The sequence below is a fragment of the Zonotrichia leucophrys genome, chromosome 1 (assembly GCF_028769735.1).
Source record: "Zonotrichia leucophrys gambelii isolate GWCS_2022_RI chromosome 1, RI_Zleu_2.0, whole genome shotgun sequence".
Classification (NCBI taxonomy): domain Eukaryota; kingdom Metazoa; phylum Chordata; class Aves; order Passeriformes; family Passerellidae; genus Zonotrichia; species Zonotrichia leucophrys.
The window spans coordinates 111,613,155-111,626,691 of NC_088169.1; the positions used below are offsets into that span (position 1 = coordinate 111,613,155).

At 50.2% G+C, this 13,537-nt stretch overlaps 1 protein-coding gene across 3 annotated transcripts in view; it reads right to left on the reverse strand.

The window, feature by feature from the left end:
• IGSF3 (immunoglobulin superfamily member 3) overlaps positions 1–13,537 on the reverse strand; it is a 92,313-nt gene that overhangs the window by 4,895 nt on the left and 73,881 nt on the right. For all 3 annotated transcript variants that reach the window (XM_064727436.1, XM_064727418.1, XM_064727428.1), the window contains 2 exons: positions 5,369–5,779; positions 3,367–3,774 (listed from right to left, as the gene is read on the reverse strand). In XM_064727436.1, coding sequence (XP_064583506.1) covers positions 3,367–3,774; positions 5,369–5,779 — 819 coding nt within the window. The remainder of the gene's footprint in view (positions 1–3,366; positions 3,775–5,368; positions 5,780–13,537) is intronic.

The window sequence follows — 13,537 nt, forward strand, 5'->3', positions numbered from 1 at the left end:
CAGTTTGGAAAGTCCTTAGGTAAGAGGTTCCTCCACAGAGATGGTCTCAACACTGATGCAGCAAGGATGCTCCTTAAGTCTTCCTCATTTTTTTTCCTCTAGTGCTTGCTGCAAGGCTAAAGAGATGTTTTTACCTAACTGAGACACAGTGGCCAGAACCCACGATGAGTTGATTAAAGGCTGACTTCAAGAGCAATTAACATTTGGTTTAGTCATCTTGCCAGGGAGCACATACTCCAGGGATGACAATCAGTCTGGATCTAAGCTTTCATTTAAAGATTTAAAAGCCCTTTCCAAAGTGGAGCTGAGCAGGAAGGGCAAGTCGATAGCTCACCCAAGAGAGAGGCACTTTCTTCTCCAGTGAGGAGAGCTGGGCAAACACCCTGGGTGTCTCTCAGGAGGGAGCTGCTGTCCCTCAGCTCTCATCAGCCCCAGAGCTGCTGTGCCCAGTGAGCTTCTCATGACAGCACCCACCCAGCCCTTTTCAAATGGTCCCGTGAGGAAAATCTCAATTAAGGCCCGAGCTCTTCAGGCCATAAGCAATAATGAGTATTTGCAGTTCACACCTTCCCAAAGAAGACTCCTGAGCAGAAACAGGAATGAGTTAAGTCATGAAATTTTGGGGACTACGAAGGTAAAAAGGAGGAAGAGAAGGAAATAGCTTGTCAAAACTAACACAAAGCCTCCCTCACCTTTAGGGGGTTAAACAGAAAGAGGAGAATTGATGTCTGAAGGTGCTGAGAGGTTTTTCCCCCCCTTGCTGATGATTATAGCCCTGACAAATGAGGCTGGAGATCCTCACTAATGAGACATGAGTCACAAGCACAGTTAGTCATTTTGTTAAGTACTGACTGCTATGAAACAAAAACAAACAACAACAAAGCACTTCTAGAAAAAAAAAATCTTCAATTAGTGAACTCCCAACTCCCTCTCTTCTTCCCACTCCACATTCTTCTGCAATTCTAGAGGAGCCTCAGAGATTTTCCCTGCTGTTCATTATCCCCCTCCATCAGGGCTGGCAATTATCACACTGGATGGAGAGCTGTACTGACAACCCAGCACGGCACAGGGATTGCCTGGGGAGGTCTCTCTGCTCAAGCCACTTTGGCCAGCAAAAGTTCCCAAGCAAAGATGTGGCTGATAAGAGCTCTGCTGTCCCCTGCTCCTCCTCCACAGTACAAATCTCTGCCAGGAATGACCACTAAAATCTTTCCAGAGCCTCATGCTTTTGCCAGCTCTGCTGCACAGCTAAAAGGCTGACATCTTGCTGGAATGGGCAGCCACGAAGCACTGCAGAACATACAGAGAGTGGTTGCTTTAGAAGCTGGAAAGTACTCAGAGAAGGAGGACTGTACTGTTATTTGTCCTACAGCCTTTAAGAAAGACATTTAATCTTGAGTCATATGCCTCAAAAACTAGGGAATTTGTATTTTCCAAGGTAAACTGCCTTTGCATCTTATCGGTTGTTAAAACAGGCAAAACTTAGCAGAGTACTCTGGGAATCTGCTTTTAAGTGTTTAAGAGTCCATCAGTCCTGGTCAGTTTTAAGAACCACCTTTTGGGAGCACAGGAGCAGGCAGTTCCACTGAGTCCTAAGTCAAGCAATGCTGGCTGAACAGCAACTCCTTGTGGAGCTCAGGAGGAGAAAGAAATTGTATGATCTCTGGAAACGAGGCTCTGCAGGAAGATTACACAGTTCTAGTTCCCATATGCAGGGAGAAGAGACAAATGTCAAAGCTCAATTAAAGTTGAAATTAGTCAGTGTAGTGTCAGCACTTTTTTAAAGCTGTTAATAGCAAGAAGATGTCTGAAGAAAATGTTGAACTGGTACCTGCTGAAGACAGTTACCTATTTAATAGGGATGAAGAAAAAGCAGAGGCATTCAATGTTTATTTGCCTCAGTCTTTAATAATACTGATAGACCTTGGGCTGCCCAGTCCCATGAGTCAGAGGACCATGAGTGCAGGAATAGAAACTTTTCCATCCACAGACTCTGGAATTGTGAGGGATCAGCTGTGTCAGCCAAGCATCCACAAGTCCATGGGGCCTGATGGGACTCAGCAGGTGTTAGAGCAGGACTCCTCCTGAACATATCCAAGGGCCCTGGGAGTCTGGGGAAGTGCTTTTTGGCTGGAAGCTGGCCAGTATATATTCCAATTTATAAGAAGGACATGAGGGAAGACACAGGAGACTACAGACCTGTTAGCCTGATCTCAGTTCCTGGAAAAACTATGGAGAAGATTATTCTGGGTACTACTGAAAGACATTCAAAGACCCATGCAGTCATCAACACAGCCAACATGGCTTCACAGAGGAGAAGTCTGGTTAAATAATTTAATATTCTTGTTTCACCTGCTGTGTCAGTGGATGAAGAGAAAGCAGTGGATGCAGTTTTTCAATTTCAATAAGGCTTTTCATATTGTCCCTCACAGCACCCTTCCAGCTGTGGGATGGGGGGTTCATGGTGCACTGGGTGAAGAACTGGCTGAAGAGCAGAGTTCAAAGGGACACAGTGAATGGGGCTATTTCTGGCTGGTAACTGGTCACCAGTGCTGTTCCTCAGGGTTCAGTTTTAGGGCCAGTGCTGCTCAATACATTTATCCAAGATCTGAATACAGGAGTTGAATGCACCATTAGCAAATTTGCTGACAATACCAGACTGGGAGGTGCTGCTGATTCTCTTGAAGGATAAGAGGCCTGACAAAGTGATCTAGATAGAGTGGAGCTCTGGACTTTAATTAATGGAATGGAATTTAACAAGTTGAACTGACTGGTCCAAGTAACACCATGTACAAGTAGAACTAGGAGAGAAGTAGCTAGAGAGCAGCCCTGCAGAAAAGGAACTGGGGGTGCTGGTTGACAGCAAGCTCAGTAAGACTCAGCATTGTGCCTTCCACTGCCCTCTTCTCATAAAAGGACCTTGCCTCTGAGGCACACACCTGGGAAGCACAGGTAGCTTCTTCCGTCCTATTGTCAATCAAAATGTGTACAAAATCAGGAGCCTACCCTATTTAATCTGCCAAAAGTGCTGAAGAAAAAAAAAAGTAAATTATAAAATGCCAAGCCCATCCAGTTATATTTGCAGAACTTGCTCTACACCCTTTCCATAAAAGAGTGCAATCAACAAGACAGGGATAAAGGAATCAGCATGGTCTGTCCTGTGGTCCTGCCCTGTGCCTGGACGCAGTGTCACGGACAGACCGATGGCGATTTGTGTGTGTGCCCCAGAGGGCACAAGGCTGCTCATGGCCCCAGACCCCACTGACCTGGCTGCCTGTGAGGGTGCTGAGCTCACTGTCACTGTCAGACAGATCTGTGTGTGCCCCAGAGGGCACAAGGCTGCTCAGGGCGCCAGACCCCACTGACCTGGCTGCCTGACGGTGAGGGTGCTGATCCCGGAGAGCTGCTCAGCGCGCTTGTACCAGCGCTCGCTGGGGTCGAGCAGCCACTCCTCCACGCGGCAGCCGTAGGCGCCGCTGTCGCGCACGGTGCAGTTGTGGATGGAGAGCAGGAACAGGCCCGGGGCCGGGCTCTCCAGGCGCAGCCGGCCCCGCAGGTCGCCCAGCGCTGCCGGCTCCCCGTAGTGCAGCGTGCTCTGCCGGCTCAGCCAGGCCAGCACCTCTCTGTCGGCGCGGCCCGGCCGCCGCACAGACCACTCCACCGCGAGCTGGGACGAGGGGCTGCTGCGGTTCTTCACCAGGCACTCCAGGGTCACCCACTCGTTCTCCAGCACCGTCAGGTTCTTGTGCGTCTGGCTGACCTGCAGGCGGTTATCTGTGGGAAAAGCACGTTAGAAATGCAATGTGACCAAAGGCTGCAAGGGCGCTTTGTCACCCCACAAGCCTTTCATGCATAGCCACAATCCTGGGGTGTGATGGAAGAAATAAGGAAGTAGAGGAAAAAATTATGGAGAAAAGAAAGGACAAAAAAAAATAATAGAGGAGGAGAAAAAAATAAGGTTTGTGTTTTTTAGTGTCTTCTGAAAATCTCAGGCTAGTCACCAACAATGACCCATTTAGTTCAGGGAATTGGAAACCCACCATCTCCCACCAGGACCTGGGAGGTCCTAAGTGCACAGAGATCTAATGAAGGGAGATCACACCTCACTTTTTTCTTGTTCTCCTCATAGGATGAGGCAGTAGCCTCATCACACCCCAACCAGTAAGCCCCCTGTTGTGGAAAAAGGAAAAAAAACCAGCAAGGTAGAGAACAGACAGCTGATTACAGGGAAGCCCCGCTGCAAAACAAGAAGTGGCATGAGGGCACAGTCACACGCAGTGTTTTGCTGCCTCGGGAATGTCCCTGGTTTGTGCTCCACAACTTCATTGATACATGGGAGGGTGACTGGAAGCAGCTTTTATGTGAAATGACGTGTCCAACTCTCCCAAATCCCTCACAATTCTTTCCAGGGCCAGCCTGGACTTCCCTGGTACCGCTGCTGCAGCAAGCAAGAAGCACTGTACTTCCCAGAGAGAGCTGGGTGATGCAAAGGAGGGGACAGTCACAGCCCACCATCCCTGACCACCCCTCAACCATCTTGGGACTCTGCAGACAGAAATGAGGAGCTGGCACTGGGAGCAAGCCATGCCCTGCTGTGCTTCCTGTGTGTGTGACCAGGCAAAGCTGCACTGGGATATCCAACATCCCTCTCACACCCTTGTCGACAGAGCTCGTGTCTAGCCAGCCAAATCCAGACAGAGAAAATGCACTAAATACCCCACTCCAGCCCTGATATCCATCTGGCCTGAGGGATTTTATCTTCCAGACACAGGCAGCTGGAGCAAGCAAGGACAAGGCAGGCTTCCTCATGAAGTACCAATGCTCTGGACAGTACCTTCTTCCCTGCCTCTCCCCTGTGTCCCAGCTTGTGGGGGCTACATTTAGCTCCTCCACCAGCTCACCTTTATCAGTGTCATCCACTGCTCAGAAACCACCCACAGAGCAGATTTCTACTTTCCTGGCAGCCAGCTCTCCACCTCATTAAGTGTTATTCCCATCTCATGTGCAGAGGGAAAAGACACAAGGCTCCCTGTGCCTGCCAGGATCCAGGCACAGAGTAAAATTAAACTGTGTGCAAGACATAAAATTGCTTTCCCAGACAGGCACACACACAGGGGTTCTCTCTCAGTAAGTCACAAGCTGACACTCTTGCTACATGATGCTCTGAAGGATAATGAAAGCTGGCTGGATGCAGTGGCCCTACAGGTTATGGGGGATGGACAACCTTAATGTGGGGGACACTGAACAGCTCAGGTTGGAGGGAAAACCAATCAAAGGAGGGAAAACCCTCCTTCCAGGCAGGGATGTGCAGGCATGAGGATGGCAGGACAGGGTGGCAATCTCACAGGCCGTACCAAGAGGTCCCCACCTGGCTGCTTGACAGTGACCTCGGTGCGGCCCGACACCTCCTCTGCCAGCTTGTACCAGGCGTGGTTGGGGCTGAGCAGCCACTCCTCCACGTGGCAGTAGTAGCTGCCGCTGTCGCGCACCTCGGCCCGCTGCACCGTCAGGCTGAAGAGCCCGCCCGAGGCGGAGCGCTCGAACTGCAGCCGGCCCCGCAGCCCCTCCTCCTCCGCGTAGGTGCCGTACTCGAAGGCTGAGCTGTGCGTGGTCTTCAGGATGAGCTTCCCGTCGGCGTCCGAGGGCTTGTGCACGTACCACAGCACGGCAAAGTGCGAGTCGGGGCTGGTCTGGGACTTCACCGAGCAGTTCAGGAGGATGGGCCGATTCTCCACCAGGGTGATGCTGCGCTTCGACTTGCTCACCTGCAGCTTGGTCACTGCAAGGGGAATGGAGAAGCATGGAGAGAGGTGGGTCATTAACACAGGAAAGAAATTCACCAGATTTGGGGTGGACCAGAGAGTGCTCTCTTGCTTGGATCCCACATACCTTTAAGACATTTCTCAAATCTCTTCTTTCAACCCTATCTATTCCTGGATCCTCCCACTGTTTCCCTCAGCAAGAGAGGCTGCTTTTTCACAGTCTGACCTTTAAAAGACTCTTTTCAATTCATAGTAGTCTAAAGCACCAGACTTAGTAAGATGACTACACCCAAACTCAGTGGTTTTTCTCATGGTGAAATCATGCCACTTGTACCTCAGGGCAATGAGCTGTTGACCAGTTCCAGAGAAAACCACTTCTGAGAAAGCAAATTAAATGAGACCCCAGTGGTGTCACATGCCAGCCATCTCAGTGAGATACATCCCACAGACACGCAATAGCTAGGGGAGGAAGTGCAGGCACAACTGGAAAAGGACAGAGAGCACCAGACTGGAAGGGATCAGCAGGGAGCAAGCTCTGCTCCCCCTGGAGCCAGGAGATCTGGCTCCAGTTCACCACAAACTGCACAGCCTAGGACAAGCCACAGGCCCATCACCTCTCTTGGCTCCCATACTGTAGCTAAGCAGTCCCATGGTGTTGAGGATGACACAGCAGAATCATTGGCTCTAGTTCCTGTAAGGAGAGACACACAGATTCCCAATCCCTCTCTCCCTGTACAAACACAAGACAGAGCCTCTGCTGCAGTGTGTGCTCACGCTGTGCTGTCACCCCAGCCCTAAGCCAGGGCACTCCTGCTGGCAGGGAGGACACAAGGCGCCCTCCTGTGACACTTGTGCTCGGTGTGCCCTGGAGTCCCTGCCAGCCACAGACAGGGGAGAAGGACAGCTCCCACCCAGCCAGACACACCCCTGCTCCCCTCTGACAGGGGGAATGCTGCCTTCCTGCTGACAAGCTGCAAATCTCTTAAATAAAACTTGAGGAGTGCACGGGTACAAGTGGCACGACAAAAGTGTGGCACCACAGGCACAAACAACTGAAGGCTGCCAGGGCACCTGTGCCCATCCACACCCTGGAAACACATCCCACGCATCCTGTGTTTGTGAGGAAGCAATGTTGCCTTCTCTCTCTCTCACCAAGGCACGGGCTCCTTGCTTTGCATCATGCTTTGCTTCCAGCTTCCCTTGGGCACCAGGGCCTCGGCACAAGTGATGAGTGACAGTGCCCAGGGAGAGGATGGGCACAAACAACTTCAAATGGGAGGAACTCCCACCACAGCAATGCTTTCTGCGCTATCACATCTGAGATAGGCATCCTGTATCGCATCAGACATTCCCCTGGAGCCTGCATTGCCCCTGGCTTTAATCAGTATGCTAATAAAGACTCCGTGCCTGGTGCCTGTGGTATGGCATGCACACACTGGAGGAAGGAAAGGAGGGGAAATGTCCTTGTTTTTCTTCCCTAGGGACTTCAACCTAATGGAAAGAGTCAGTGTCACCCTCCTGCATTTCTGCCATACCCCAGACACATTCCTTCCCCTTTGTTTCACTCCAGGACAACAGCTTTAGCTACACACCCACCCTCATCCCACCTTTTCGGCTCAACACTGGTTAAGAACGGTTATTTCGAGCATTAATCAATCTTCCAAGTCCCTAGGAGATGAACCAATAAAGGAGAAGGTGGTTCTCAGCAGTTTCCTCTCTCCCCCAGCCCCCTTTCCAAACAGTTTATTTTTAATTGGTACTGGATTATTTTCTGCAACCGTTACTACGGAAACCTTTGTTACTATAGCAACTGTGTATGTTAAGTCAGTAGCCCTATATCTATTAAAATGCAGTATATACACACACACAGTGTGTGGTGGGTTGCTCAATATCAACACACACACACACACAAAGCCAGGGTACACACAGAGCAGAGCTGCTGAGAGGCAAGCACCCCTCCCTCACAGTGCTCTTCCCACATCATGGCACCTCCAGGAGATGAAATGAGGATGGCTGACACTGAATAATTCTAATCTTAGTGTTTGGGGCAACAGACCTACCTTGTACATGACAGATGTATTCCACTGAAGCAGTGAGGGCTTGTTCCCAGACCATAATCACAGTAATTGTCACTGTGTACAAACAGCATGGGCCCCTGAGGTCATCCAAGGATTCTCAGATGGCCCCTAAGCAGCTTTCCCTGCTCCCATGCAACCTTTGGGAAGAAATCTTTTTGACTGAAATGGGGAAGCAATCTTACTAACTCTGGCAAAAATGAGATCTTAAATTTCACACATACCCCCCCATCCTTCCAAGCCATCCTTGGCAGGCACTGCAGCCAGCAGTCAGGAATTTGCCCACATTTGCACTGAGTCCCTAAGATATTGATGAGGTAGTGCTTCTACAGCTGCTCCCAGCTGGAGCAGCAAGCCCTGGCAGGGAATCACGGTTTCTCTTTGCCAGACTATACTCTTGCAGAGGTTCATGTAACACTGTGCACAAAGTTTCCTCTCGATTAGAGGTATCAGTGATATGTAATGACATCCCTGCCAATGCACTTTTCATCAGACATGAATTATTTTCCTAAGGGAGGCACACCAGAAGATGCAAGTGCAGGTTCTGTTTCCCTCCCACAGAATTAGAGAGGACATTGTCAGTCTTTTCCAATTCTGTGAATGCCAAATGCTTCCACATCCTGGGGCTGCTTCCTGCATAGCACACAGGCACCCATCTCTTCTTCATTACCTTTTGCAGATCCTACAGTAGTGATTCAGGGCTTTTATGGACCACAGGCTGATAACAGCTAAGCTGGAAATCCTGTGACACACAGGATTACCTTGGGGCAGCCCCATCCTCAAGGGAAAGATCCTGGTTAAGACATGGGAAGCTTTGTGGGGTAACTCACACTTCTGCTCTGCCATGGGGCTGACCATCAGCCACTGTTCACAGATACACAAATCCACAAAGCTCATTCTGCATTTGGGATAAATTATTTAAAAAGCAGAAACTAGATAATATTGAAATTGGTGGTCCAGGGTAATGGGAATGGCACAATACAACACCAGGGAGTCCATCTATCCCTTCCCATAGTGGTGGTAAGCCTATTCCAGTGCAAACTGAGTCTCTCCATGCCACGTGCAGCTTGCCAGGTCACGTTTAGAGATGTTGCCATGACATGGAAATGGTTGTAGCTGCTGGTGCACCAGTGAGGTTGCAAGAAGTCTGACACCCCAGGCACCCAGCCAGTGAAACCTCACCCTACTGACAAGGGGGAAACTCCCTTTCCTGGCTTGAGGATTTGCCTGGGCAGAGAGCCAGGAAAGGGCTTGGCCTTCAAACTTGAGTTGAGCCCTGTGCCCCAGGGGCTGGGGTTTAGGTGAGGCAGGGCTGCTCCAGCCCCATGCCAGGCAGCAGAGGTGGTGGGCACAGCACTGTGAACAGACACAGTTACCCAGCATTTTCTGCTGGCTGTCAAGAGGCTGATGCTCTCTTAACAGCCTCCCAAACATCTGCTCTGTGAGACGAACAGGTGCCTGTGTCTAGGTGAAGTTATTGTGCATATCATCTGCAAACCATAATCCTTGTTGCCACAATGTCTCCTGGCTCCCTGGAGAGTGCCAGTAAAGAGGATATTGTACCTTAATGTACTGTAATTGGCCCTACATATGCTATTAAGGCTTTCAATTTACACTGGCAACAAGTCATGGTTAGAAACCTCTTAGTTTTTTTTTAATCATTATTTCAAGATGCGGCAGCTTCTGGTCCTCAGAGCTTGCACCTCTGGCTGGGACCTCAGGTCAGACACACCTTACAACCCCAGTGAGCTATGACACAGCCAGATCCTCTACAAGCTGATATGTAGTAGATGTTTTCTCCACACCATCAAGCAGGCTCCTCAAGCTGAGCATGTGGTAAGCATAGTTATACAAATATTTGGGGGAACGGAGAGCAGTCATCAGAGGAGGAGGGCTGAGACAGTGAAGTGATTCATGGTTTTTCTGCTGACTTGCTGCCTCTTGGCTCCCTCCCCTCTGTTTCCTAATCATCAAGCTGGGGTTACAACACTTACCTTTAGCAAAGCACTTTGCAACCTGTACCTAAAAATGCTGTGATAAGATGATGCTCCGTCTCAAACACCTTACATCATTTTGCCTTGTAGGCAGCAAGAAAACACAACAGCAGGAGTTTACTTCCCACCTGGGAGCCACAATTACCAAGTCCTGGGAATGGCAATGTTTAAAAGCAGATGAAGATACCATTTCCTCAAAACAGCCCCACACAAAACCCCAGAATGTTGCCCCTGCAGCAAAGGAGGAGGGGGCCATCCACTGAGGAAGGGGCCAGCCCTGCATGAACAGCAGCTGTGGCACAGGAGGGTGGGCAGGAGGATGGCCACCACATCCCAGAGAGTCCCCAGAAAGCCCTGGCACCACAGCAGGGAGGCAGTGTCCCACTTTGGAGGTTGCTGCTCGCTGGGGAGAGCTCCTCCAGAGAACCCTTTTGCTTGGAAAGAACTGATGAAATGTTGCAAAAAGTTTTCTGGGGAAATGTCCTAATTTTAAAAGCCTCCACCGAGATTTCACTGTGCTGAGGTGTGTGTGCAGGGGGAGCAGAAATGAGGCCAGCCCAACCTGAGCCCAGCCCTGCTTTAACACCACACAGTGGGTTTAGCAGGCCAGTCAGGAGAGATTCTTTTCCAGCATCACAGCCCCATGGTGACTTCTACAAGGAGCCCCTCTCTCCCCAGCACACTCAGTGTACAGCCCTGAAGGGTACTGGCCAGGCCTTGGGCACAAACTCAGCCATCCCCTCAGCCTGTGGTCACATCCTAGAGGTGCTTCATAATGTCCCTCACTAGGGCCTGAAAAGCCTGAATTCCTCCAGGAGGATGTTTGCCTGGGATTCAAGAGACCAGTGTGCAGGTTACTGCCACAGGCTTAGACATGTACTGACATTCAGACCCCTGCCAGCTCTTCTCCCTTCCACAAAGCAGGGCTGAGGAGCCTCCTCCAGCTCCCCAGACACTGCAAGGACTCCTGCTTTAAGGACTGAACAGAGTCAAGCAAGTACACGCCAGCCTACTGATTCAGCATGGCAAGAGCCAGGTGACTCACGTTTATTAGGTTAGCTGAAATCAAACCAACCTTCAAAAGGGAAACATGTGCAAGTCCTTTTGGAGAGGAGGCATCAGAAGAAAGGCATTTGCAGAAGGGAAGAAAACAAGATGCTCCTAGGAGGACTGTGCTCATTAAGCTTAACCACAGCACAGAAATCACAGCAAAGTAAAGACAAAGGCTTCCAGCACTGGGGCAGCCTCCCCAGAGAAGGCAGGAACATGGCAGCACAGCTCCCAACTCCAGCTATTCTCTTCTAACTGAACACAATTCCTCCTGAAACTGGATTAGTGAGGTTGCAAATTGCATTAGCCAACATGGGAGGCTGCTGGTGCAACAGGAGCAGCAGAAAGGGAAATAGCATTAGACTTTGCCTGCCATTATTACTGCCATTATTAACTTGTCACTTTACTGTAGTGTTCCTATAACAATGAATTATTGCCTGCAAACAGGCTGACATGATTGAATTACTGGGAGAGCAGCTCTGTGGGAAGGAAAGACAGCGTTAACCCTTTCCTGAGGAAGGCTCAGCTTCAGCCCCTTCCCATGTGGTCAGACAAAAGAGCTGAGGCTGTGACTCTCACCACCAAGTGACCTGCATTTCAACATGTTCAGCAAGTTGCTGTGCAGTCCACAGCCCAGCAGGCAGCCCAGACACTCCCCAGGCTCACAGCAGCTGCTGCTGCAGCAAGACCAGCCGGGTGTTTCAGTAGCTGCGCACGTCCGTGCTGACCATCACCTGTCCAACAGCCCTGCCCAGCACTCAGCCCCAAGCACAGGCACAGGACTGAAGGAAACTCTGCTACTGCAGCCTGGGGAGTGGAGTTTGATGCTCTCAAAATGGTGCCAGAGGGTGCTGTGGCAAAGCAGAACAGGCACCTCTCCTCAAGCCCTAGGGTGGATCCCCTTGCCCATCTGCACTCCCACCAGCTCCAGCCCCAAGAAGCCTGATCATCCCAGAGTTCCCACAAGTGGCCCCATGCCCTGCCCCTCCCCAAAAGCAGCACAGTCAGACTGCAGACCCATCTGGGGGAGCAGCTCAAGTCCATCTCTGCATGTGAAGACTGCAGGCAGTGACAAGGACATGTGCTTGGCTAGGGAGCAGCCTGGCATTACCAGCCGTGGCAGAGCCTGTGGAGCAGCCAACAAACCAGCAGGTAACCAAGTGGGGCCTTGGGGAGGAATGAATGCATGTGTGACCCAGAAAGGCTTTTTGAAGCCCAGAAGCCATACATCTGCCAGCACATACAGGAAAGGCAAGGATGGAAAAAGCTGGGAAGCTCACAGCCTCCCAGGTCCAGCCAAGGCTAAGGCAGAGACCACCAGCTGGGATGTACCACTGGCCTGGAAAAAACAAGGCTTTCCCCAAGAAACAGAAACCATGTCAGTGTAAAGAACAGCAAGAAACAAATGTACCCCCCCCAAAGCAAAATGCCTCACAAACCTAAAACCAGAAACTTTCCTGCAAAAGCCTGAAATGCACATAAAAGTTCTGCACCAGAGAGAAGAGGGGAGGGAGGAATAAAAGATTCCCAGCATGAGTTGTGCCTGCTGTCACAAAACAATACACAGCTCACTGATCACTTGTAAATTAAAATATGGAGATAGGATCACTGGAAGATAAATTCACTACCAAGCTACACTGCAGATAAAGAAATAAAAAAACAACATACAGAGATATTTAATCAACTCCTCGTCAGAAAGATTTCAAACAAAGGAGTGCTCCGTCAATTAGGAAAAAAAAGTAATTAAATACACTCAAAGAGCAAGTTGTAACACACACAGCAGCACCACACTCCAGCTCCCATGCCATGCTGGAGGCTGGATTTCCTGAGATATTTCTTCCCTCACAAAACAACTTTGCAGTTTTGTGCAGTTGTACACTCAGAGCACAACGGCACCCTGTAGTGCAGGGCTGACTTTCGCACACGCTGTGTGAACTTGGCCATTTTCAGCAGCTCCTGCTGAATATCTGAGTGCTGGGCAGGCAGAGATGAGCTGCCTAGGGTGGTGTGAAATGTCATTTCTTGCCACACAGAGAGCAAGCTCTCCAGACAGACCTCAGGCAGGATCAGGAGATATTTTGGATACTGGCACACCAGCCCTGCCAGTGTCAGGTGCTGCTCTCCATGCAAAGAGAAGTCCCCTGAGAAGGACCCAGCTGAATTCATTTAAGCATTAGCTCACTCCACTCACCTTTAACTGTTCCCATCCTCTGGGCTAGCTTTGTGCAGGTGTACTAAACTGAACTGTGGCACAGCAGCGCCTGTGCCAGCACAAGGAATGGGACAGGACCATGCAGCCAGCAGCCCACACTGGGGATGAAGATCACCTCCTTCTGGGCAGCAAAGTGCCAGGTCAGCTCCACCTGCACGAGTTGACTTCCCACCTGGGAGCCACTATTACCACATCCTGGGAATGGCAACATTAAATTGCAGCTGAAGGTACCATTTCTCCAAAACTGAATGCTCATGGATGATGCTGCTTCCATAACTAGTGAGTACAACTACTGCTGGAAGAACAACCCAGCGAAATGAGCCATCTGTCATTTCTGAAGAAATTGTATTCTTGAACTTCTTAAGGAGTAAGGACATATTTCAGCATAATGGGCTACAGATCCATCACCATCTGAACTCCCTGCTTCTCTGTTAATTGGGACAA